This window comes from Oncorhynchus masou, chromosome 33 (assembly GCF_036934945.1).
Source record: "Oncorhynchus masou masou isolate Uvic2021 chromosome 33, UVic_Omas_1.1, whole genome shotgun sequence".
Taxonomy (NCBI): Eukaryota; Metazoa; Chordata; class Actinopteri; order Salmoniformes; family Salmonidae; genus Oncorhynchus; species Oncorhynchus masou.
This window is the reverse complement of record NC_088244.1, coordinates 6,620,961-6,640,081: the sequence shown is the minus strand read 5'-3', so window position 1 is coordinate 6,640,081 and position 19,121 is coordinate 6,620,961. Positions and strand designations below refer to the sequence as shown.

The 19,121-nt window shown below is 44.0% G+C and overlaps 1 protein-coding gene across 1 annotated transcript; it reads left to right on the top strand.

Annotated features, from left to right (window-relative positions):
* The first annotated feature begins 3,549 nt into the window (after nt 1-3,549).
* Nucleotides 3,550-15,370, top strand: LOC135527507 (pepsin A-like). Its single transcript, XM_064956009.1, has 9 exons — nt 3,550-3,608; nt 3,946-4,090; nt 7,777-7,894; nt 8,304-8,422; nt 9,335-9,531; nt 9,758-9,874; nt 10,949-11,093; nt 11,388-11,486; nt 15,233-15,370. Exons 1-9 carry the CDS (start codon nt 3,550-3,552, stop codon nt 15,368-15,370), a joined length of 1,137 nt encoding a protein of 378 aa, XP_064812081.1.
* The last annotated feature ends 3,751 nt before the right edge of the window (nt 15,371-19,121 follow it).

Here is a 19,121-nt window from a genome sequence, read left to right as displayed (position 1 = left end):
AGACATTTCAACAAATTAAGAGGATTTTTGTCCATCCTCCCCTGATTCGGAATATAGCATTTTCAGAGTCAAGTCTGGCTGGGTTCAATAGCTATTGACGAGAACTGAATATTTGTTTTATACAAAATATCCAATATAAAACAAATTTGACCTCACTTCACGTAGCTAATGTTTTGGAGGCGTATCTGCTTGGATTTGTCAAATTGTTAAGCAGCTGTGCTTGATCATTGTCAGGAAGCCACACCTGTCCAACTCACGTAAGTTTAGAACGAGCAAGTGCGGGCTATAGGCCAGGGGTATACAACTCTTACTATGCTGTTTTTTTGTTCTACCTGCTTTGCATACACCTGGTGTTCTAGGTCGGTCTGAATCATTCCCTGATTAGAGGGGGAACAATGGGAGAAAAAGCAGTGGAACTGACTTCAATGTCCAGGGTTGAATTTGAGGGCTCTAGACCAATTGAAATATTGACACTAAGATTGTTTTGTTTCATGATTTTCAATTAAGATTTCTGTCAGCCTAATCAAGGTGTAGATTACATCTCACATTCTGCATGGGATTTAGCGTAATGTTCCGTGCAGACAATGGCAATGTCCGCTTTAGGTATAGTGTCAGGAGCTGCTTGTGGATTTGACAGCTCTAATGCAGTTCCACCTCCGACACAACCGCGATCGGATCTGACTGAATAGAGCCCCCTAACTTTTATTTTTTTCACATTCGTTGAGTACTAGGGGTGAGTGGGGTATGTTGAGCTATTCTTAACATTCAGCATCACTGAGCATAGGGCCACATTTCTAACACTTAGTACTTTTTTAAAACACAACATCGGCTCAAGCCCTGTTGTTACCTCATATCCCAGCAAAAAATGCCTTGCATTACGCCTGGAAGAAAACACTTGGCTTTTCATAATTTCAAAAAACATGGTCAAAATGTGATCATCATTTGTATGCGCTATATTGATTAGCCATTGGCTCAACTTGCCAAACAGCCTCAAGGATGCACTTTCATGCTAGGTTTAGGACCTCATATTGTATCTTATAGAGACCCTAACTGATGTATAAAACCATCTTAAAACAACAACGCCTTCATAAAGTATTCACACCTTGTCACTTTTTGACCTTTTATTTCCTTTGTTTTGTCTTTATTTAGTGTGGTCAGGGTGTGAGTTGGGTGGGCAGTCTATGTTTGTTTGTTCTATATTTTGTGTATTTCTATGTTTCGGCCTAGTATGGTTCTCAATCAGAGGCAGGTGTCATTAGTTGTCTCTGATTGAGAATCATACTTAGGTAGCCTGGGTTTCACTGTGTGTTTGTGGGTGATTGTTCCTGTCTCTGTGTCTGCACCAGATAGGGCTGTTTAGGGTTTTCACATTTTTTTATTTTTTTATTATTATTATTATTTTTTTTTGTAGTCAGTTGTTCATGTGTACATTTACGTATTAAAAAGAACCATGGACACTTACCACGCCACATATTGGTCCTCTGATCCTTTTCGCCTCTCCTCTTCGGAAGAAGAGGAGGAAATCCCTTACACACCTGTTGACTTTTTCCACATTTTGTTGTGTTACAAAGTGGGATTAAAATCTTCTAATTATATTTTTTTTGGTCAAAGATCTACACAAAATAATCTATAATGTCAAAGTCTAAGAAAAATGTGAATATTTGTATGTTTTTGTATGGAAATTAAAACACTATCTTGACAAGATAAGTATTCAACCCCCTTAGTCAATACACGTTAGAATCACCTTTGGCAGCGATTACAGCTGTGAGTCTTTTTGGGTAAGTCTCTAAGAGCTTTGCACAACTGGATTGTACAATATTTGCCCATTATTCTTTTTAAAATACTTCAAGCTCTGTCAAGTTGATTGTTGATTATTGCTAGACAGCCATTTTCATGTCTTGCCATCTATTTTCAAGCTGATTTAAGTCGAAACGGTAACTAGGCCACTCAGGAACATTCAATGTCTTCTTGGTAAGTAACGCCAGTGTATATTTGACCTCGTGCTTTAGGTTATTGTCCTGCTGAAAGGTGAAATCCTCTCCCAGTGTCTGTTGGAAAGCTGAACCAGGTTTTCCTCTCGGATGTTGCCTGTGCTTCGCTCTATTTTCCTTTTTATCCTAAAAAAATTCCTAGTCCTTGCCAATGACAAGCATACCCATAACATGATGCAGCCACCACCATGTGTGAAAATTTGAAGAGTGGTACTCAGTGATGTGTTCTGTTGGATTTGCCCCAAACATAATGCTTTGTATTCAGGACAGAACAAGCATTTCTTTGCCACATTTTTTGCATTACTTTAGTGCCTAATTGCAAACAGGATACATGATTTGTAATATGTTTATTCTGTACAGGCTTCCTTATTTCACACTGTCATGCAGGTTAGTATTGTGGAGTAACTACAATGTTGTTGATCCATCCTCAGTTTTCTCCCATCACAGCCATTAAACTCTAACTGTTTTAAAATCATCACTGGCTCCATGGTGAAATTCTTAAGTGGTTTCCTTCCTCTCCGGCAACTGAGTTAGGAAGGACACCTGTATCTTTGTAGTAACTGGGTGTATTGATTTACCATCCAATGTGTAATTAATAACTTCACCATGCTCAAAGGGTTATTCAGTATCTGCTTCTTTTTTTTACCCATCTACCAATAGGTGCCCTTCTTCGTGAGGCATTGAGAAACCTCTCTGGTGTTTGACTGTGCTTGAAATTGATCACTCGACTGAGGGTCCTTACAGACCTCGACTGACGGACCTTACCGTATATGTGAGGTCCAGGATGGAGTAGTCATTCACACATCATGTTAACCACTATTATTGCACACAGAGTGAATCCATGCAATGTATTGTGTGACTTATTAACCCATTGGCACAACTTACCTTACTCTCCCCTACATATACAGTATGTATAGAAAATGAGGTTATATTTACATGTGAAAAAAACCCAAACATGGAACACACTTTGGAATATTATACCACTGTTTATGTTTTTGTTAATTTGTCCCTAAGACTATTTGATGATATACAAATGTTATTTTTTGTTCAATTACGAAACAAGGGTGATGGTGACTCAGACTTGTATCAGCTATTTCCCAAGATTAGACGATGACAATGACTGTTCATTAACATTGTTCCAAAGCATATTTACTTTTTGCTACTAAGGTGTTTTATGTTTGTAACCATTGCACACTTTTCTTATCTGAAGTTCTGTTATCTTCTGTGTTCCAAATGGCACCCTATTCCCTATATAGTGCACCACTTTAGACTAGAGCCCTATGGAACCCTATTCCCTATATAGTGCACTACGTTTGACCAGAGGCATATGGGTCCTGTTCAAAAGTAGTGGAGTAAGTTGGTGATAGCGTGCCATTTTGGGACGTATCCATTGCGTGATATTGTTTGCTAAGGGAAGTAATGGCATGGTCAATTGGCTGTGGATTTGAGTCGTTACTGGCTGTGGATTGGGTCCTGGTGTACAAGATAACTGTATATAAGGCCTTGGTTCTCCTACTCTAACTTTGCTCCCTGAATCCAAGAAGAACTGGAAGCACCCATGATGAAGTGGGCTATCATCCTGTGTGCCATAGTGGCCCTCTCCGAGTGTCATACCAGGTAAGTCCTGTTCCTCTCCGAGTGTCATACCAGCTAAGTCCTGTTCCTCTCCGAGTGTCATACCAGGTAAGTCCCGTTCCTCTCCGAGTGTCATACCAGGTAAGTCCCGTTCCTCTCCGAGTGTCATACCAGGTAAGTCCCGTTCCTCTCCGAGTGTCATACCAGGTAAGTCCCGTTCCTCTCCGAGTGCCATACCAGCTAAGTCCTGTTCCTCTCCGAGTGTCATACCAGCTAAGTCCTGTTCCTCTCCGAGTGTCATACCAGGTAAGTCCAGGTCAAATTCCTAGTACATGTAACTGTAGAATAAGTGATTCAGATTTTGATTGTGTGTTTTCAGGATTTCTCTGATCAAGGGGAAGACTGCCAGAGAAACCCTGATGGAGAAAGGTATATGGGAGGAGACTAGGCAGAAGTACCCCTACAACCCTATGGCGAAGTTCATCCAGACTGGTGCAAATGAGGCAATGACCAACGATGCTGATGTAAGGCAGATTCAGGAGCAGTATGGTCATATTCTGCATTAGCCTGGTGACTGATCTGTTTGTGCTATATAGACAACTACCATGGGAGTTATATACCATTATATACAAACAGATGTGGTACCAGGCTAGTCACAAAGGCTATATTGTAGGATTTTTCTGATTTATACTGAACAAAAATGTAAATGCGTCATGCAACAACTTCAAAGATTTTACTGAGTTACAGTTCATATGAGGAAATCTGTCAATTGAAATAAATGCATTAGGCTTTAATCTATGAATTTCACATGACTGGGAATACAGATAAGCGTCTGTTAGTCACAGATATCTTTTTTTTAAAGGTATGTGCGTGTATCAGGAAACCAGTCAGTATCTGGTGTGACCACCATTTTCCTAATGCAGCGCGACTTATCTCCTTTGCATAGAGATGATCAGGCTGTTGATTGTGGCCAGTGGAAGGTTGTTGTCCCACTCCTATTCATTGGCTGTGTGAAGTTGCTGGATATTGATGGGAACTGGAACGCGCTGTCGTACAAATCAATCTAGAGCATCCCAAACATGCTCAATTGGTGACATGTTCGGTGAGTATGCAGGCCATTGAAGAACAGGGACATTTTCAGCTTCCAGGAATTGTGTGCAGATCCTGGTGACATGGGGCTGTGAATTATCATGCTGAAACATGAGGTGATGGCGGCGGAGGAATGGCACAACAATGGGCCTTAGGATCTCTTCACGGTATCTCTGTGCATTCAAATTGCCATCCATAAAATGCAATTGTGTTCGTTGTTCGTAGCTTATGCCTGCCCATACCATAACTCCACTGCCACCACGGGGCAGTATGTTCACAACGTTGGCATCAGCAAACCGCTCACTCAAATGACGCAATACAGGTGGTCTATAGTTGTGAGGCCTGTTGGATGTACTGACAAATTGCATGCTGATCCTCAAGAGGGGGCCCCTCAGGGGTGCCTGCTCAGTCCCCTCATGCACTCCCTGTTCACTCATGACTGCACGGCCAGGTACAACTCCAACACCACCATTAAGTTTGCTGATGACACAACAGTGGTAGGCCTGACCACCGAAAATGATGAGAACCTACAGGGAGGAGGTCAGAGACGTGACAGTGTGGTGCAAGGACAACAACCTCTCCCTCAACGTGATAAAGACAAAGGAGATGATTGTGGACTACAGGAAAAGGAGGACCGAGCACGCCCCCATTCTCATCGACGGGGCTGTAGTGGAGCAGGTTGAGTGCTTCATGTTCCTTGGCGTCCACTTCACCAACAAACTAACATGGTCCAAGCACATCAAGACAGTTGTGAAGAGGGCACCTCCACATTGACTCTGTACCGGTAACCCCTGTATATAGCCTCCACATTGACTCTGTGCCGGTAACCCCTGTATATAGCCTCCACATTGACTCTGTACCGGTACCCCCTGTATATAACCTCCACATTGACTCTGTACCGGTACCCCCTGTATATAGCCTCCACATTGACTCTGTACCGGTACCCCCTGTATATAACCTCCACATTGACTCTGTACCGTAACACCCTGTATATAGCCTCCACACTGACTCTGTACCGGTACCCCCTGTATATAGCCTCCACATTGACTCTGTACCGGTCCCCCCTGTATATAACCTCCACATTGACTCTGTACGGGTACCCCCTGTATATAGCCTCCACATTGACTCTGTACCGGTACCCCCTGTATATGGCCTCCACATTGACTCTGTACCGGTACCCCCTGTATATAGCCTCCACATTGACTCTGTACTGGTACCCCCTGTATATAACCTCCACATTGACTCTGTACCGGTACACCCTGTATATAACCTCCACATTGACTCTGTACTGGTACCCCCTGTATATAGCCTCCACATTGACTCTGTACCGGTACCCCCTGTATATAGCCTCCACATTGACTCTGTACCGGTACCCCCTGTATATAGCCTCCACATTGACTCTGTACCGGTACCCCCTGTATATAACCTCCACAGTGACTCTGTACCGGTACCCCCTGTATATAGCCTCCACATTGACTCTGTACCGGTACCCCCTGTATATAGCCTCCACATTGACTCTGTACCGGTACCCCCTGTATATAGCCTCCACATTGACTCTGTACCAGTACCCCCTGTATATAGCCTCCACATTGACTCTCTACCGGTACCCCCTGTATATAGCCTCCACATTGACTCTCTACCGGTACCCCCTGTATATAGCCTCCACATTGACTCTCTACCGGTACCCCCTGTATACAGCCTCCACATTGACTCTGTACCAGTACCCCCTGTATATTGCCCCGTTATTTTTATTTACTGCTGCTCTTTAATTATTTGTTATTCTTATTTCTGACTTTTTTAGGTGTTTTCTTAAAACTGGTTGGTTAAGGGGTTGTAAGTAAGCATTTCACTGTGAGGTCTACCTGTTGTATTTGGTGCATGTGACAAATAACATTTGATATGATTTGATGCTCCCTCAACTTGAAATCTGTCGTATTGTGTTGTGTGAGAAAACTGCACATTTTAGAGTGGCCTTTTATTGTCCCCAGCACAAGGTGTACCTGTGTAATGACCATGCTGTTTAATCAGCTTCTTGATATGCCACACCTGTCAGATGGATGGATTATCTTGGCAAAAGAGAAACTCTCACTAACAGGAATGTAAACAAATTTGTGCCCAGAATGTGAGACAAATAAGCTTTTTTGTGCGTTTGGAACATTTCAGGGATCTGTTATTTCAGCTCATGAAACATGGGACCAACACTTTACATGTTGCGTTTATATTTTCAAATCAAATTTAATTTGTCACATGCGCCGAATACAACAAGTGTAGACCTTTCTGTGAAGTGCTCACTTACAAGCCCTTAACCAACAATGCAGTTTAAAGAAAATAGAGTTGAGAAAAGACTTACTTTTAAAAATGTTCTATATTTATTTTATTTAGTAACAATGAAATGACAATAACGATGCAATATACAGTACAGGTTCGTCGAGGTAATTTGTACATGTTGTCACACCCTGATCTGTTTCACCTGTCTTTGTGCTCGTCTCCACCCCCCCTGTTGCAGGTTCATTTTGTTTTGTCAAGCCTACCAGCGTTTTTCCCCCATGCTCCTGTCTCTCTCTAGTTCCTGTGTTCTAGCTTTCCTGGTTTTCGACCATTCCGCCTGCCTTGACCCTGAGCCTTTCGTTCTGTATCTTTCGGACTCTGCTCTGGACAACTGACCTCTGGTTGCCTTTGACCTGTTGTTTGCCTCACCCCATTTAGTTTTGTAATAAACTTTTGTTACATTGAAACTGTCTGCATCTGGGTCTTCCCCTGAGCCTTGACACATGTAGTTAAGGGTAAAGTAACTGTGCATAGATAATAAACAGCGAGCAGCAGCAGTGTAAAAACGGAGGGGGGGATCTGATTGAAACATGTATATATTACAGACTCGGTCAGGTAGAGGTTGAAAATGTCAGTGAAGACACTTGCCAGTTGGTCCGCCCGTGTCTGAGTACACATCCTGGTAATCTGCCCCGCGGCTTTGTGAATGTTGACCTGTAAACGTCTTGCTCACATCGGCTCACATCTGTATAGAAGACTGTTCAGTATATCAACATACCAGACAAACGACTGTTCAGTTCATACTGCAGTACTCTGACTTACAGTACATCTCTGTTTCACCGTCTCCCTGCAGTTGTCCTACTATGGAGTGATTTCCATTGGAACACCTCCTCAGTCCTTCAAGGTCATATTTGACACTGGCTCCTCCAACCTGTGGGTTCCCTCTGTCTACTGCTCCAGTCAGGCCTGCCGTGAGTATACTCCAGGGGTCTGAGTAGTCTCTGGGTAGTCTCTCTGGATAGTCTCTCTAGGTAGTCTCACAGTGCAGTCTCTGGGTTCTCTCTCTGAGTCGTCTCTTGTGACAGTGTTGCACAAACAGTTTCATATGAAGTACCTAGCCAGAGAATGGGAGACTTGGTTATGGGTTGAGGTTTGTGTCTGAGGGGAGTACCTTGAGGTTTACTGCGTAAGGGGGTTGGCTCGACACAATAAAACATGAAATTGGACAAAGGTATTTACATTTTTTCCCCCTTTTATAGTGTGTATTGCAGAGAATAACTCAATGTTTGAAATACCAAATGAATCAATTAGTGAATGTTCCGTTTTGCAATGGTATGGTATGTGCTTGATCTGTAATAAACATGTTCATAATTTGAACAGAGAACCATGACAAATTCAATCCTGGATTGTCCAGCACCTTCAAGTTGGGTAGCAAGACTGTTTCCATTCAGTATGGATCTGGCAGCATGACTGGAAAGCTGGCATACGACACTATTTCGGTAAGTACCTATTATTGTCAGAAACGTCATGCCCATAGGGGGCACGTGCCCTCTCAGATTTGTCCTGCTTATAAATATATTTTTTTAAATAATCGCACTAGACTCTTTTCCCCCGTACTAGCACTGACTTTGCTGATAGGTACTTTATTGAGGAAAAAATGACTTCCTATGAATGAGAAGTGGTTGTTCCATTTAGCTATCTGAAGCTGAATGCACAAACTGCAAGTCACTTTGGATAAGAGTGTATGCTAAATGACTAAAATGTTAATAATAACATATTCCTTCTTCTATGTAATACTACTAGCCACACATGTTAAGAAGTTGGCTTTAGTTAGCCCAGACAGGTTCACAACCTCAAAACTAGCTAATAAGAAGCCATTTCAGGTTAATAATCAAGTTAGAGTAGCTAGCTATCTATCTTAGCTGGCAAGCCTAATGGCAAGGTTGGCAGACTTTAGAAAAGCTAGCAATAACTACATGTACTGAATAAGACTCACATTCCCATTCAATCTTTTACCCAGATTTGAACAGGGATGCAGAGAAGCATAAATTACACCAGTTAGACAGCTTAGAAATGCTGAAAAAAAATTAATATATTTTTACATGTAATTATCATGGCTCTAGTGTGCTGGAAAAAAAGCTGTTTCAGTTTTTTATTTTTTATTGCTAAATTATCCAATTTACAGACGGGGACCACCCCCCCAAATATGGCCGCAGGACCACACATCACAAGACAATTGAATTGGAATTTCCGTTCTAGTAGTTCTATATCCATGTTCCTCAGGTGCACTCAATATGGCAGACTCAATTTGGCCCATCACAGTACATTTGACTTAAATGGGGATAACCATTCTAGTGTAATTCTATTTCTACGGTGCCAAGTGACTGACGTCTGCTGTTGTGTGTTTCCAGGTGGGAGGCATCTCTGTCACCCAGCAGATCTTTGGTGCCAGTGAGACCGAGTCTCCCTTCATGTCCTACATGGTTGCCGATGGTATCCTGGGCCTGGCTTTCCCCAACCTGGCGGCCTCTGGAGCCACACCCATCTTTGACAGCATGATGACCCAGGGTCTCCTGTCCCAGTCCCTCTTCTCTGTCTACCTGAGCAGGTAACATAGTTACTGTACAAATACAACTGGACGTGGCATTTGGATGGCGAGAGTGGCATTTTGTCTTAGTTGTGATATAAATATCTTAGTACCAGTGCATTGATAGTAAATACAATTAAACAATTACTTTAATGCCTTTGAAGGAGAGGTGGCCTCCATTTAAAAAAATATGTTGATGATTAACCATTTATTATTTTATTTTTTACCATTTGTCCTCGACCAATAGAAACTCCGCAGAGGGTAGCGTGGTGTCCTTTGGTGTCATCGAGCCTTCCTACTACACTGGACAGATCACCTGGATCCCCCTGTCCGTTATGACCTTCTGGCAGATCACCATGGACAGGTAGGTACACTAGTCCACACAGAGCCTATATCCATGTCCTATATATCGCCTTTAGTCTCTACACAGAGCATTAAGTCCCTGTTCAACATGTTATCAACTTTTGGATCATCCCTTCATGCCACCTCCCATAACCTATAGACCAGGGGTGTCAAACTCATTCCATGGAGGGCCTAGTGTCTGTGTAACGGTATAGCTTTAGACCGTCCCCTCGCCCATACCCGGGCACCAACCAGGGACACTCTGCACACATCAACAACAGTCACCCACGAAGCATCGTTACCCATCGCTCCACAAAAGCCGCGGCCCTTGCAGAGCAAGGGGAACCACTACTCCAAGGTCTCAGAGCAAGTGACGTCACCGTTTGAAACACTATTTAGCGCTGCACCACAGCAAAAATTGTAATTCGTAACATATCATACGAAATGGGTGATGGACACAAATTAATACATACCATACGAAACGCAACATATCATACGAAATGGGTGATGGACACAAATTAATACATACCATACGAAACGTAACATATCATACGAAATGGGTGATGGGCACAAATTAATACATACCATACGAAACCTAACATATCATACGAAATGGGTGATGGGCACAAATTAATACATACCATACGAAACCTAACATATCATACGAAATGGGTGATGGGCACAAATTAATACATACCATACGAAACGTAACATATCATACGAAATGGGTGATGGACACAAATTAATACATACCATACGAAACGTAACATATCATACGAAATGGGTGATGGACACAAATTAATACATACCATACGAAACGTAACATATCATACGAAATGGGTGATGGACACAAATTAATACATACCATACGAAACGTAACATATCATACGAAATGGGTGATGGACACAAATTAATACATACCATACGAAACGTAACATATCATACGAAATGGAGTGTCTCCAGGCACTTCCAGTCTGGAGCCTATGACTGAATCTTACTTACCAAGTTCAAGTTTTATTTGCTCATTTAAAAAACACAATAACAGCAAGAAATGCATACAACAACAGTTAAATCCAGCTAATATTTGTCCTTCCAGTGTTACCATCAACGGCAACACCGTGGCTTGCAATGGTGGTTGTCAGGCTATCATAGATACTGGCACCTCCATGATCGTCGGTCCAACCGATGACATCAAAAACATGAACTACTGGGCCGGAGCCACCATCAACCAGTACGGATATGTGAGTGACACGCACACACATGCAAACGCACACACCGACCGGTACAGAGATGTGAGTCCAATTATAGGGCTTTTCAAACTACTGAGCCAAGCCGAGCCAAGCTGCCTGGGCTTGTTAACTGTTGGAACTAACTGTGTTGTTGGAACGTGTTGAACAAGTGTGAACAGAAAATATCTGCGCAAGCATATTTAGGTTGGAGCCGGCATGGTATAAGTGTTTGTTGTTTTTCTCTAATCACCGGCTCCCCATTCATTAACCACAGAATAAAGGGTAACGTTATTATTTCTCTCCTAGACCACCGTGAACTGCAACAACATCCCCAACATGCCCGAGGTGACCTTCACCCTCAACGGAAACACCTTCACCATCCCTGCCTCTGCCTATACCATCCAGGTAGAGTCTACTGAAAGACATGTTGCTACATCAATCAAATTCAATCAAATGTATTTACAAAGCCCTTTTTACATCAGCCGATGTCACAAAGTGCTGTACAGAAACCCAGCCTAAAACCCCAAACAGCAAGCAATGCAGATATAGAAGCACAGTGGCTAGGCAAAAATCCCTAGAAAGGCAGAAACCTAGAGAGGAACCAGGCTCTGAGGGGTGGCCAGTCCTCTTCTGGCTGTGCCGGCCGGAGATTATAACAGTTCATGGCCAAGATGTTCAAACGTTCATAGATGACCTGCAGGGTCAAATAATGATAGTTACAGGTCAGCACCTCAGGAGTAAATGTCAGTTGGCTTTTCATAGCCAATCATTCAGAGTTAGTGACAGCAGGTGCGGTAGAGAGGAGAGAGTTGAAAACAGCAGGTCCGGGACAAGGTAGCACGTCCGGTGAACAGATCAGGGTTCCATAGCCACAGGCAGAACAGTTGAAACTGGAGCAGCAGCATGACCAGGTGGACTGGGGAGAGCAAGGAATCATGAGGCCAGGTAGTCCTGGGGCATAGTCCTAGGGCTCAGGTCCTCCGAGAGAAAGAGAAAGAATGAGAGAAAGAAAGAAAGAATTAGATGAAGCATACTTAAATTCACACAGGACACCGGATAAGACAGGAGAAAAGACCATGGTGCTTGCCTACGGAGCTGTGAGGGGAACGGCACCGCAGTACCTCCAGGCTCTGATCAGGCCCTACACCCAAACAAGGGCACTGCGTTCATCCACCTCTGGCCTGCTCGCCTCCCTACCACTGAGGAAGTACAGTTCCCGCTCAGCCCAGTCAAAACTGTTCGCTGCTCTGGCCCCCCAATGGTGGAACAAACTCCCTCACGACGCCAGGACAGCGGAGTCAATCACCACCTTCCGGAGACACCTGAAACCCCACCTCTTCAAGGAATACCTAGGATAGGATAAAGCAATCCTTCTCACCCCCCCCTTAAATGATTTAGATGCACTATTGTAAAGTGGCTGTTCCACTGATGTCAGAAGGTGAATTCACCAATTTGTAAGTCGCTCTGGATAAGAGCGTCTGCTAAATGACTTAAATGTAAATGAGAAATACTCCAGATATAACAGACTGACCCTAGCCCCCTGACACAAACTACTGCAGCATAAATACTGTAGGCTGAGACAGGAGGGGTTGGGAGACACTGTGGCCCCGTCCGACTATACCCCCGGACAGTGCCAACCAGGCAGGATATAACCCCATCCACTTTGCCAAAGCCCCCACACAACTAGAGTGATATCTTCAACCACCAACTTACTACCCTGAGACAAGGCCCACGAAGATCTCCCACGGCACGAACCCGAGGGGGGCACCAACCCGGACAGGAAGATCACGTCAGAGACTCAACCCACTCAAGTGACGCACCCCTCCTAGGGTCTGCATGGAAGAGCACCAGTAAGCCAGTGACTCAGACATCGTAATAGGGTTAGAGGCAGAGAATCCCAGTGGAGAAAGGGGAACAGGCCAAGCAGAGATGGCAAGCGTGGTTCGTCACTCCAGTGCCTTTCCATTCACCTTCACACCCCTGATCCAGACTACACTCAATCATCGAACCTACTGAAGAGATTAGTCTTCAAGAAAGACTTAAAGGTTGAGACCGAGTCTGCGTCTCTCACTTGGATAGGCAGACCATTCCATAAACATTTAGCTCTATAGGAGAAAGCCCTGCCTCCAGCTGTTTGCTTACAAATTCTAGGGACAATAAGGAGTCTTGTGTCTTGTGACCATAGCGTACGTGTACATGTATGTACGGCAGGACCAAATCGAAAAGATAGGAGCAAGCCCATGTAATACTTTGTAGGTTAGCAGTAAAACCTTGAAATCAGCCCTCGTCTTAACAGGAAGCCAGTGTAGAGAGGCTAGCACTGGAGTAATATGGGTTCGAGTCAAGATTCTAGCAGCCGTGTTTAGCACTAACTGAAGTTAATTTTGTGCTTTATCCGGGTAGCCGGAAAGTAGAGCATTGCAGTAGTCTAATCTAGAAGTGGCAAAAGCATGGATACATTTTTCTGCATAATTTTTGGACAGAAAGTTTCTGATTTTTGCAATGTGACGTAGATGGAAAGAGCTGTCCTTGAAACAGTCTTGATATGTTCGTCAAAAGAGATCAGAGTCCAGAGTAACGCCGAGGTCCTTCAGTTTTATTTGAGACGACTGTACAACCATCAAGATTAATTGTCAGATGCAACAAGATCACGTTGTTTCTTGGGACCTAGAACTAGCACCTCTGTTTTGTACGAGTTTAAAAGTAAAACATTTACCGCCATCCACGTCCAACACAGGCTTCCAGGATATAGGCTATAGGATATATAGGATATAGGCCCAATAGTTAAAAAAAAAAAATTCTGGGTCAAGGTTTGGCTTTTTCAAGAGAGGCTTTATTACTGCCACTTTTAGTGAGTTTGGTACACCTCCGGTGGATAGAGAGCCGTTTATTATGTTCAACATAGGAGGGCCAAGCACAGGAAGCAGCTCTTTCAGTAGTTTGGTTGGAATAGGGTCCAGTATGCAGCTTTTAGGTTTAGAGGCCAAGACTATTTTCATTAATGTGTCAAGAGATTTAGCATTAAAAAACTTGAGTGTCTCCCTTGATTCTAGGTCCTGTCTGTGTTGTGCAGACTCAGGACAATTGAGCTTTGAAGTGGAGTCAGTAATTTGCTTTCTAATGATCATAATCTTTTTGTCAAAGAAGTTCATTAACTTATTACTGCTGAAGTGAAAGCCATCCTCTCTTGGGGAATGCTGCTTTTTAGTTTGCTTTGCGACAGTATCACAAATACATTTTGGATTGTTGTTATTCTCCTCAATTAAGTTGGAAACATAGGATGATTGATCAACAGTGAGGCCTCTGCGATACTGCACGGTACTGTCTTTCCAAGCTAGCCAGAAGATTTCCAGTTTGGTGTGGTGCCATTTCCATTCCAATTTTCAGGAACTTGCTTCAGAGCTCGGGTATTTTCTGTATACCAGGGAGCTAGTTTCTCATGAGAAATGTTTTTTGTTTTTAGGGGTGCGATTGCATCTAGGGTATTACGCAAGGTTAAATTAAGTTCCCCAGTTAGGTGGTTAACCGATTGTTGTACTCTGACGTCCTTGGGTGGGTGGTGGGAATGGCATCTAGGAATCTTTGGGTTGTCCGAGAATTTATAGCAAGGCTTTTGATGATCCTTGGTTGGGGTCGCAGCAGATTATTTGTTGCGATTGCAAACGTAATAAAATGGTGGTCCGTTAGTCCAGAATTATGAAGAAAAATATTAAGATCCACAATATTGAATCCACGGGACAAAACTAGGTCCAGAGGATGACTGTGGCCGTGAGTAGGTCCGGAGACAAGTTGGATAAAACCCACTAAGTCGATGATGGCTCCGAAAGCCTTTAGAGGTAGGTCTGTGGAATTTTCAATGAGAATATTAAAGTCACCAAAAAATTTGAATATTATCTACAAGGTCTAATAGGAATTACATACAACATATCACCTCCCAGGTAGAGTCTACTGAAAGACATGTTACATACAATCTGATCGTTAATGGTGATGTGTTTCAGAGCGAGCTCCTTCGTCAGAGCTCCCGTACATCTGAGACTTTTCTTTAAGATCCTAGTGGAGCAAAGGGCCTCATATCTAAGAGGAAAAGTAATGATATCAGAAAGAAATCCTGATTTTTACCCCCCCCCCCCACACACCTTCTCTCTCTCTAGGACTCCTACGGCTGCAGGACTGGTTTTTGTAACGGTGGATATCAGCAGCTTTGGATTCTTGGAGATGTCTTCATCAGGCAGTACTATACAATCTTCGACAGGGACAACAACAGGGTTGGTCTGGCTCATGCTGTGTAAGAGATCCACAGAGGTCCACTTCTCCCAGAGAACTTAAAAGATCCTTGAAATCCTGCCAGCGGGAGAATCTGCGTAATAAAGTGCAATAGTGCGATTGAGCCGACATATGCAGCGTATACCATGAAGTCTGGCAAACGCGGGAACATCACCTTTTTAAATTTATAGCGTGGTTTTCCACAGTCTGGATTGAATCGAGACCCTAGTTTTCCAGGTAATGACTAATATATTGTATATGTGATTTATGCTCTTAACTGGTTGGGGAAATGTTGCAGATTTGTTCAAATGTAATCAAGTTCTAATGTATTTTAGCATTGCAAATAAAGCCGTTGATTCGTTGTCAGCAGCTTTTCTTCCCTGAAGTGAAACTGTCCTCTTGTGGAGCCTCTTCATGTAAGAAAAAAATTAGGGATAGAATATTGACCCGAACATAGGAGGTAGGTAGGCCCAGAGACATAGACCCGAACATAGTGGAGGCAGGTAGAACCCAGAGACATAGACCCGAACATAGTGGAGGCAGGTAGAACCCAGAGACATAGACCCGAACATAGTGGAGGAAGGTAGGCCCAGAGAAAGACCCAAACATAGTGGAGGCAGGTAGAACCCAGAGACATAGACCCGAACATAGTGGAGGCAGGTAGGCCCAGAGACATAGACCCAAACATAGTGGAGGTAGGCCCAGAGACATAGACCCAAACATGGTGGAGGCAGGCAGGCCCAGAGACATAGACCCAAACATAGTGGAGGCAGGTAGGCCCAGAGACATAGACCCAAACATAGTGGAGGCAGGTAGGCCCAGAGACATAGACCCGAACATAGTGGATGCAGGTAGGCCCAGAGACATAGACCCAAACATGGTAGAGGCAGGTAGAACCCAGAGACATAGACCCAAACATAGTGGAGGCAGGCAGGCCCAGAGACATAGACCCAAACATGTTGGAGGCAGGTAGGCCCAGAGACATAGACCCAAACATAGTGGAGGCAGGTAGAACCCAGAGACATAGACCCAAACATGGTAGAGGCAGGTAGGCCCAGAGACATAGACCCAAACATAGTGGAGGCAGGTAGAACCCAGAGACATAGACCCAAATATATTGGAGGCAGGTAGAACCCAGAGACATAGACCCAAACATAGTGGAGGCAGGTAGAACCCAGAGACATAGACCCAAACATGGTGGAGGCAGGCCCAGAGACATATACCCAAACATAGTGGAGGCAGCTAGAACCCAGAGACATAGACCCAAACATGGTAGAGGCAGGTAGAACCCAGAGACATAGACCCAAACATGGTAGAGGCAGGTAGAACCCAGAGACATATACCCAAACATGGTAGAGGCAGGTAGGCCCAGAGACATAGACCCGAACATAGTGGAGGCAGGTAGGCCCAGAGACATAGACCCGAACATAGTGGATGCAGGTAGGCCCAGAGACATAGACCCAAACATAGTGGAGGCAGGAAGGCCCAGAGACATAGACCCAAACATAGTGGAGGCAGGTAGGCCCAGAGACATAGACCCAAACATAGTGGAGGCAGGTAGGCCCAGAGACATAGACCCAAACATGTTGGAGGCAGGTAGACCCAGAGACATAGACCCAAACATAGTGGAGGCAGGTAGGCCCAGAGACATAGACCCGAACATAGTGGAGCTAGACCCAGAGACATAGACCCAAACATGGTAGAGGCAGGTAGAACCCACAGACATAGACCCAAACATAGTGGAGGCAGGTAGGCCCAGAGACATAGACCCAAACATAGTGGAGGCAGGTAGGCCCAGAGACATAGACCCAAACATAGTGGAGGCAGGTAGGCCCAGAGACATAGACCCGAACATAGTGGAGGTAGGCCCAGAGACATAGACCCAAACATGGAAGAGGCAGGTAGAACCCACAGACATAGACCCAAACATAGTGGAGGCAGGTAGGCCCAGAGACATAGACCCAAACATGGTGGAGGCAGGCCCAGAGACATAGACCCAAACATAGTGGAGGCAGGTAGAACCCAGAGACATAGACCCAAACATAGTGGAGGCAGGTAGGCCCAGAGACATAGACCCAAACATAGTGGAGGCAGGTAGAACCCAGAGACATAGACCCGAACATAGTGGAGGCAGGTAGAACCCAGAGACATAGACCCGAACATAGTGGAGGCAGGTAGGCCCAGAGACATAGACCCAAACATAGTGGAGGCAGGTAGGCCCAGAGACATAGACCCAAACATAGTGGAGGCAGGTAGGCCCAGAGACATAGACCCAAACATAGTGGAGGCAGGTAGGCCCAGAGACATAGACCCGAACATAGTGGAGGCAGGCCCAGAGACATAGACCCGAACATAGTGGAGGCAGGCCCAGAGACATAGACCCGAACATAGTGGAGGCAGGCCCAGAGACATAGACCCGAACATAGTGGAGGCAGGCCCAGAGACAACCATCTCGTATATGAATGGGTAGGGAACTCTGTGTCCAAGGTTTAATCCAGAGGAAACTGATAAGGACATGGTGATTGGATGCCAGATAGTGTCTCTCAGCCTGTCAATAGAGCCAGCTTGTTGAAAGACAGTCAGAGTAAATCATGGTGTAGTTTAGTTATTTTATTTTGTATAGTTCAAAAGTCAAAAGAACATAGACAAATCAATCATCTTAAAGCTATAATCCAAAAGTTGAAACAAAGTGGCACCCCGCCACTGTTTTGGTAAAAAGCGGAAGGATGGGCGTGTCTGAATCCTAGACAGAGCAATGGATGAAAGAACTGATAGTTTTAACCATGTGTTGAGGCTATAATGTGTTTGATTACATTTACTTTGTTTACAAACATTGGAGTAAAACAAGCTTATATGTTGGGTTCTGGTGGGGGGGGTACGACAGATGAACTAAGCTCATGAGGCACTTATAAGTGTATATATCATTAATATAAAAAAATATGTAGCAACTAAGGATTATACAGATAGCCTGGTCATGACAGCACAAACAGATCTGTGACCACCAGGCTAAGAAAGATACAGATACGTAACAATCCGGTTCAGCGTTGGTTGCTAGCCAGCATGGAGTACACCACCGTCCCAGCAGGCTCTCTGTGTGTGTCAGGGTCATGACCTCTGGGGCTGCTGAGTGTCTGTAGGTCAGCATACAGCTCTGTGGTATGGTTCTCATGAGGTTTGAAGTCCACTGTGGTGTAGACGATACTGCTCTCCTGTTGAGGGATGTGCTGCAGGAGACATACATATTAAATATTATTTGGTAACACTTTATATTAAGGTATTAACTATTATAATTTGTATTTATACATACAGTGCCTTGCGAAAGTATTCGGCCCCCTTGAACTTTGCGACCTTTTGCCACATTTCAGGCTTCAAACAAAGATATAAAACTGTATTTTTTTGTGAAGAATCAACAACACGTGGGACACAATCATGAAGTGGAACGACATTTATTGGATATTTCAAACTTTTTTAACAAATCAAAAACTGAAAAATTGGGCGTGCAAAATTATTCAGCCCCTTTACTTTCAGTGCAGCAAACTCTCTCCAGAAGTTCAGTGAGGATCTCTGAATGATCCAATGTTGACCTAAATGACTAATGATGATAAATACAATCCACCTGTGTGTTATCAAGTCTCCGTATAAATGCACCTGCACTGTGATAGTCTCAGAGGTCCGTTAAAAGCGCAGAGAGCATCATGAAGAACAAGGAACACACCAGGCAGGTCCGAGATACTGTTGTGAAGACGTTTAAAGCCGGATTTGGATACAAAAAGATTT